Source organism: Physcomitrium patens, chromosome 20 (assembly GCF_059467195.1).
Source record: "Physcomitrium patens ecotype Gransden chromosome 20, ASM5946719v1, whole genome shotgun sequence".
Lineage (NCBI taxonomy): Eukaryota > Viridiplantae > Streptophyta > Bryopsida > Funariales > Funariaceae > Physcomitrium > Physcomitrium patens.
In genome coordinates, this window is record NC_143429.1 from 10,190,087 (window position 1) to 10,198,292 (window position 8,206).

Here is an 8,206-nt window from a genome sequence, read left to right on the forward strand (position 1 = left end):
TTTGGTAGGATAAAGAGGTTGAGGAAAGGGAGATCGGGACCAGACTGTGAAAGTCGTAAGTCGGGGCAAGCTTGGTGCTACCTCTTTTTGTTTCTTTGTTGTTGATGAGTAATGGATAGTTTCTGAATACTGAGAAGTTAGTCTATAGTACCAAACTGTAAGAGTCATAAGCTGAGATATTGAATTCTATGTGATGAATTGAAAAACTGAATACAATAGGTAAGCAAGAGATCAGTAATTGAATATATATAAACCACAAAGAGAGTAAGTGGGATATGAACGGATAAGAATATGTAAGTATTGTTGAATTGATAGTGATAGAATGGATTATGTGTTGAATTAAGATGGAAGTAGTAAGCCTTGGTGTTTTGTAGTTTGATAATTGATTTCAGATAGCTTGAATACAGTCAATTGTGACACTAACAGATCTAATTCATATAACTAGTCTTTTCCCGTGTTCGAACCCACCTCTATTAGTTCAATTGCTTTGATATACTCAAGCTTGAACACAACGAGAACAACATATATCGATACTTCAAAATCACTACTTCTATCTAGTGATAGGTGGCTTCATTAAAATATATATATATATATATATATATATATATATATATATTTGAATTGCATTTCCATTATTACAAGGACATGGCATAGAGAGGTATTGTTTCGCATGTTTTTCTATTGATCGATCCATTATATCAACTTCCATGGCGAAAGTGTGATACATTTGATGCTAGATTCTATATTGATGAACATTGCCATTTGTAAATGCCTCTAGTAGATTGCTCGAATGTTTTTGTATGTGTATAATATATTTATAGATAGAATGAATTGGATGCCTTAGGATTCTTTTTGAATGGAATTAAGGTTTTTTTTTTTTTTTTTTTTTTTTTGGTAAATTATAGTGTAGATAATAGGCCAAATCTATATATTTTTTTTTCTTATTATAGTATATTTGGTAGATTGAATATAGTCAGATAGTTTCATATATGATACTAGATGCTAAAAGTCTTTTCTTTTAAGAAAAAAAACCAATAAGTGGAATAGTAGAATAATTTTTGATCAATTTTCTATCTTTATTTATTATTTGCAAAGAATATAGATCCTTTGAAAGAAATAAGAGTATAATTTTTATTTCTAGGCAATTGGAGCTACCTATATATAAGTTAATGTCACAAACATATATATTTATGCCAATAGTTACTTATATAATTAGGTAGAAGTAGGTAAATATAGATTAATTTCATAAAGTCTTCTAAAATATCTTCTTAGAAGCTTCAAAGACACAATTTTGACCTTAGATGTGTTTGTAGATTAGAAACTTCGCCAACAAGTTAACCACGTGTTGGTAGCTTGTGGAACAAGTTAACTCCATGTAATAGCTTATGAAAAAAACTAACTATGTTGTGCATATATAGATAACTTGCCTTGCAAATTAAGATATGTGGCTAAGAAAGTCAAAACGTTTTGGAGGTCCTATAAGACATTGCCACGTAGCTCCTAGTTAAGAGTATATATGGAGGCAAGAGTGAAGCCTTCTTCACTCTTATTAATGCCTTTCTAGTCCTTAATCTTATTTCAAGACTTTCTAGTCTTTTTATTTTTGGCAATAGCCATTCTAGTTTAATATTACATCACCTTTTCAATGACTTTCTAGTTTGTGAGTTAGATGACTTATCTCAATTTGATCATTTTTTTTTTTTTTTGTATTGTTTGTTTGTTTGTTTTTTTCTTTTTTCTTTTTTTTCATCAAGCATCTACTATATCATATTCTAATTTTAGATAATGGTTGTATTAACATAAGATCTTCTTTTATTCCAAGGTAATTTCTACCTTGTCATTGATCATGAAGATAGGTAGTATTATCGAGGAAGATATGAGCTTGACATCACATACAAAGACACATATCTTGAAGGTGGAAGATTTGTTGAAGTAATCTTCATATTTGCTCATCTAGACCATATTACTAATTGATGTATAAATATTAAGTAATGCTATATGAAATATATTCTTCAACTTGAGAAATTTGATCTATAATAGATGTTGCATTTCTTTAGAAGCTATGGAGTTGAACTACAATCTCCAAGGATAAAAATAAAGAAGATATGAGCCAAAGTTCAAGAAGCTGCATTATAAGACTTTGTTGGCACCAATATTAATTTTGAATGTTAGTACAAAGTATCCATACTAGAGCATTTGAATGCATGTAACCTTCATTATAGATTCAATAAGGTTGATATTTATCCAATCTTAAATTTCAATATGGAATGGGTGCTTGGTAGAAGTGAAGTCAATAAGAGTTACTTTAGAAAGGGCTTTGGCATCTTGATTTATACTAGTTAGAATATCCACTGATAGGATTAGACATAATTTGATGCCAAAAGGATAAGACATGGTACAAATAGCCCTAGACACTTTTGTCTATAATGATGATCTTATAGGTGTTACAATAGTCACCATGGTGCTACTTCTAAACCCCAATTGCATTGATGTAAACTATGCTATATAATATTTTATAATTGTAGTTAAAAACACAAAACAAAACAAAACAAAAACAAAAACAAAAACAAAAACAAAAAACAACAAATAAACAAATAAATAAATAAATAAAAACAAGATTTTGTAAAACTTCTCAATTGGATCTTGATCTTTAAGTGTTCCTCCAATAATGTGTGCTTCTGTTTTGCTTATTGATATCTGTCTTATTTACATTCAAATACTTTTAGCATTTTTGCTTCTCTAGTTTACTACCTTATTGTACATCGTATTGTTGTCATAAATCACACATCACATCAACATAAGGATTCTTTGTATGCTAATCTAATAGAGATGGATATATGATTATATATTTGTTAAGCATTTTATCCTCCAAACTATTTTTATACTTTCATATTTTATTGTCGATTTCTTGACAATAATCCCTTGTTGCCAAATTTATCATAAAATGCCATTTTTTTTTTTTCAAGTTCATGTTTTGTCTATTTTTTTTTATCAAAGTTAATTTGGATTTAAAGCAAAGCTAAGTAAAGGCCATATAATAACACAATAATTTTGAAACTTTCAAATTTTTCTTAGATGAAGAATATGCTATTATTCAATTAATGTTAATTCTCTAATATTGATATGTTGTCATTAATAACCATCAACTAATCAAGACTATTTTCAACATGAGACTTAAGTTTATTGAGATGTATAAAATGCATTAATTTTAAGACTTGTTTTAAGATGCTTTAGGTTAACTATACAATACAATATTAGAAAAGACAATCAAGTAATTGTTGGTTTCTATATGTTCTTTTCTTATCCTTCTCTCTCAACCTACTATAATAATACTGGTGCAACACTTATATTTTAATATTTTTTTGTTTTTGAAATTATTTCAAGCGTTATTTTAACAAATAAACACTCATATGTTTTATTTATTCACAGTGAAATTTTATTCATTTTATGTTGAGGTAATTTTTAAAAATATTTTTTTATTCCAAAAAAAAACATCATGCTTAAAACATCCATGTTTTCTTACTTATTCCATTATAATACTACCTTATCATTACTCTATGGTATTCATTTTTTAAAAAACACTGTACTACACATGCAGAGTTCAGACTGACTAAACAGCAGGACTTTGGTACTAATGCAATTGATATCTTACAAAAAAGAATGAATAGACATGAATGGACATATAAGGGAACAGCAACTATCGCTACTATCGCTGAACCTTGACCTGCAACAACTCAGTAAGCCGAGGTCTTATGTAATTCCTCAACCAAAGGGAGGAACAAACAACTGAAACTGACGAGGATGCCATGGCAGCACCGGCAGCCCAGGGAGGTAGGCTGAGCCCAAACCAAGGAAAGAACACTCCCGCAGCAACAGGAATTGCTAGCACATTGTACCCCATTGCGAATGTGTAATTCAATCTAATCCGAGAAAAAGTTTTTCTCGACAAATCTATTGCTGTAATGACATCCTCCAAACTGTTTCGCATCAACACGTAATCAGCTGCCTCGATGGCAATGTCTGTGCCTGCTCCAATCGCAATGCCAACATCTGCGGCCGCAAGAGCTGGAGAGTCATTCACACCGTCGCCGACCATGGCTACAACAGTGCCATCAGACTGAAGCTGGTTTATCATATCAGCTTTCCCACCTGGGAGCACTTCAGCAAACACTTCGTCAATCCCCACCATGTGTGCAACTGACCTCGCAGTGCTCCGGTTGTCTCCAGTCACCATGATGCATCGAATGCCCATGCGCTGAAGTCCCTCCACCACGAGGGCTGCCTCTGGCTTCAAAGGGTCTGAAATGCCCATAACACCAGCAATAGTGCCGTCAAACGCAACAAGAATTCCCGTGCCAGCTCGGTCCTCGGTTTGTTGCAAGTAGCTTTCCACCTCCTCGGAGAGGTTAACTCCGAACTTTCGCATCAGGTTCCGGTTGCCAATCAATACGGATATTCCATCAACCGTGCAACGCACGCCCTCACCAGGCATGTTTTCAAATCCTGATGCTTCCTTCATCCAACTCAAATCTCTATTTTTAGGCATATCTGCTGATCTCGGCGTCAGTGGCTCAGTGAACACTAAATGGTTGTGAGCATAGTCCACTAATGCTTTTGCCAATGGATGCTCACTGCCTGCCTCTGCGGAAGCAACTATGGTGAGAAATTGAGCCAGGGGGGTCTTGCTGAAGATCTTCACCGTCTGGTGTGTTACTAAGGGCTTGCCCTTTGTCAACGTGCCCGTCTTGTCAAAAACAACACATTGGACTAGGCAAGCACGCTCCAAAGCATCGCCCCCCTTAATCAAAATTCCGTGGTTCGCTCCAATTCCAGTGGCAACCATGACGGCAGTTGGCGTCGCAAGCCCAAGAGCACAAGGACAGGCTATGACAGTCACTGATATGGCGAACATGAGCGCCAGCACAAAATGATTGCCATCGGTGGGAAGCCAGGAGTCAGGATACGCTCCACATTCGCCAGCAACAAACCACACCACAAACGTGAGAGCAGCCAGCGAAACCACCACCGGAACAAAAACACTAGCTACATAATCCGCAAACTTTTGAATCGGAGCTTTGGACATCTGTGCGGTCTCTACGAGGTTCACAATTTGCGCAAGAGCAGTGTCACGACCAACCCGCATTGCACGAATGTGCAGAACACCGTTAGAATTCATGGTCCCACCAATCAAAGCGTCACCAACTCCTTTGGCAACCGGTGCCGCCTCACCGGTAATCATGCTCTCGTTCACATGGCTCTCCCCCCATGTGCAAGCCCCATCCGCCGGCACTTTTGCCCCCGGCAAAACTTTCAGCACATCGCCTCTCTGAATCAACTGAGCATCGATCTCATTCTCAGCGATCACCTTGCCAGACGAATCAAAAGTGAGAAGCACCGCAGTCGTGGGTGCAAGCTGCAAAAGTTTCCCGATAGCCTCCGAGGTTTTGCCCTTCGCAAGCACTTCCAAATACTTTCCTAAAAGCACAAAAGTTATGAGCATAGCACTTGTCTCGAAGTACGTCGGCAGCTGCATTCCAGTGGCCGCCCCGTAAAACAAGGCACAGACAGAATACACATACGCAGCAGTCGTGCCCAAAGCCACAAGCACATCCATATTGGCCGACTTCCGACGCAATGACTTGTAAGCTCCGACATAGAACCGGGACCCCAAGACAAACTGAACTGGTGTAACAAGCGCCCACTTCAGCCAATCCGAAAGTAAAAAGGGGCCACACTTAACGAGAAGAAGGAGCTGCATAGCCCAGATGTGAGGACATATCACACCAATAAATACCACCGGGATACTGAACAAACAGCTCCAAAGAAATAACTGGAACATACGCCCGACCTCGTTAATATTCTCGGAAGATTGTGTCGTATACTGATTGGAAAGAATGACCTTATAATCGCCGGTGGCTTCAACCGCGCCCACAATAGCACGCAATCCGATAACCTCAGGATCGATCGAGACTTCGACATTTTCTGTCAGAGGATCAACCTTAATTTCTTTTATACCTTCCAAGGAGCGCAATATTGATTCCACGCTAGCCTTCTCCATAGCAGAGAACATTCCTACTACATCAAACTTGATTGTATCTCTCTGGCCACTTTCCATCAACGTCGCGTCAAACCCTGCATCTTCGATTGCTTCTATAATATCTTCCCGGTTGATGAGCCTCGGATCATACTCTACCTCCCCTGTTTCAGTCACAAGAGCAACGGATGCGCGAACAACTCCTTTCAAGCCGGTCAGAACACTCTCGACGGAATTCACACAATTAGCACATGTCATGCCTTGGATTCGGAACTGGCCAACAATGTTTGCGACCGGGGCATCGGCTTTAGATTGAATCGAAAAAATTGGTGTGCTTGTCAAAATTTCTGCATCGAACCCTGCGTCTTCAATGGCTTCTTTGATATCATCCTCATTAACAATAGCGGAATCATACACTACTACAGCTCGGTTTTGTAGCAAAGCCACCGTCGCAGATTCTACTCCTTTCAATAGTCCCAACGCATTCTCAACAGAACTGGAACATGCTGCGCATGTCATCCCTATCACACTCACCTCTAACCTCTTCTTCGTTTCTGCCACTTGAAGCGAAGCATCACTTAAACTAAAGCTATTGCTGCCAACCTTATTCAGTAGAGGCAAATTTTCGATGCTACCTTTCGATACCAATAAATTTGCGTCAAGATCCACAGTTGTGAGCTGCACATGCTTGGCTGTCGCCATTTTGCAGACAACAAAATCTCTGAATTGATTTTAAGAATCACAATTCCTCCTAATCAGTGTTGTAAACGAAAACCACGACCGATCATCCTCGCCTCTCGCAATAGCACTAGATCAAGGATCTGCGAGAACACACATGCAGAGGAGGTTCAGGAACAAGCTCCAGTTATAACTTCTCCAGATTCACAAACACAATCCAACCTTATACCCACCACCTCACCAACGCTCAAATCAAGTTACGCACTACAACAACAACAAAATCAAAACTAAATAAAATAAAATAATTGTTCCCTCAAAGGATCTCACCTCATAGCTAAAGAGTAAGGTATACGCTAACAACAGAAAATAAATTTCCTTAACCGAAGCATTCTGGACACTCGATACAGAAAACCCTATCTGCCATTCAGTAATTGCTCACGCAAACTAGATCACACTTACTCTACAGAGGCACAACTCGAATCTATCGATGATTCCATTATCCTGATCTGAAACCCTACACTACTACGGGAAAAAAAAAACCACCACCACCACCACCACCACCACACTACAAAAATCACCAAAATTTCGACGCTCGGATAAAAATCACACAAAACTCAATCAAAGACCTTGGCTCAAAGTGAAAAACAAGATTGCTCCGCAACCTACTCGCGTGTCCGAATCGCCTCAAAGGATTTCACGTCCGTCATTTCTTGAACATGGAGATGGATGGCAGGGGTGATACTTCAAAAGGCCGGGGGGGGGAGGGACCATACGCAGCACTGCCCCAGACACAACCGCACACACCGAGTCAATCAAACCCCCAACTCCGCCCCGATAACGAGAGTCCTCGCGACGAGAAACTGAGGACCAGGAACAGTTGATTGCGAGGATTCCCGAAATACGAAGGCCGGCTCACGCGGCCCAGCGAGAGGAAAATCCAGGTGAGCAAGAGAGAGAGAAAGGGAGGGGGATTCAATTCGCGGTAAGAGCCATAGAACCTTCGAACGCCGGCAGCGAGACAGGGGTGGGAATAATAATAAATATCCCCCAATCCAGGATGATGACCGATGATGATGTCGCTGGGTGTCTGCCTGGGTGTGGTAAGCACGGGCTGGGTGACGACCACGCGAGTTCCTTCCTTCCTTCCTTGCTCTCCTTCTTTTCGTAGTACTACTACTAATACTACTACTACTCCAGCACTCCCCAGGGCCAGCAGAAGTACATGAGGAGAACGTGAGGGAGCCAGAACTATGCCTCATTCCGGTAGTAGTAGTAGTACAAGTACAAGGGAAGGGAAAGAAGGGGGGGCCTTGTACTGCACCCGCGTGCCTGGTTGCACTGGCTCCCTCCCTCCCCTTGGGTGCCACTGCGTCATTACCCCCCTCATGTTCCTGCCAAGTCACCCTCCACGTCAGCATCCCTTGGATAACACTTCTCCTCCCCCCTTGTACAACACACGGTACTATTCTGTTGGGTTGTATCATATAAAGCTCC

General features: G+C 39.6%; 1 protein-coding gene across 3 annotated transcripts; it reads right to left on the reverse strand.

Annotated features, from left to right (window-relative positions):
* Positions 1-3,624: 3,624 nt before the first annotated feature.
* On the reverse strand, positions 3,625-7,941 carry LOC112273278 (copper-transporting ATPase RAN1). 3 transcript variants are annotated; one of them, XM_024501840.3, is made up of 2 exons: positions 7,379-7,941; positions 3,625-6,855 (listed from the first exon to the last, which is right to left on the reverse strand). In XM_024501840.3, the coding sequence occupies exon 2, from the start codon at positions 6,734-6,736 to the stop codon at positions 3,707-3,709; it is 3,030 nt and encodes a 1,009-aa protein (XP_024357608.1). In that variant the 5' UTR covers positions 6,737-6,855; positions 7,379-7,941; the 3' UTR covers positions 3,625-3,706. The 3 variants fall into 3 exon arrangements, with proteins under 3 accessions (XP_024357608.1, XP_024357609.1, XP_024357610.1); XM_024501841.3 differs by having other exon boundaries at positions 7,339-7,941; XM_024501842.3 differs by having other exon boundaries at positions 7,375-7,652.
* Between the last annotated feature and the right edge of the window lie 265 nt (positions 7,942-8,206).

What these genes read in the sequence shown, in the direction of transcription:
- LOC112273278 (XM_024501840.3), bottom strand. Translation starts at nt 6,736, where the DNA reads ATGGCGACAGCCAAGCATGTGCAGCTCACAACTGTGGATCTTGACGCA.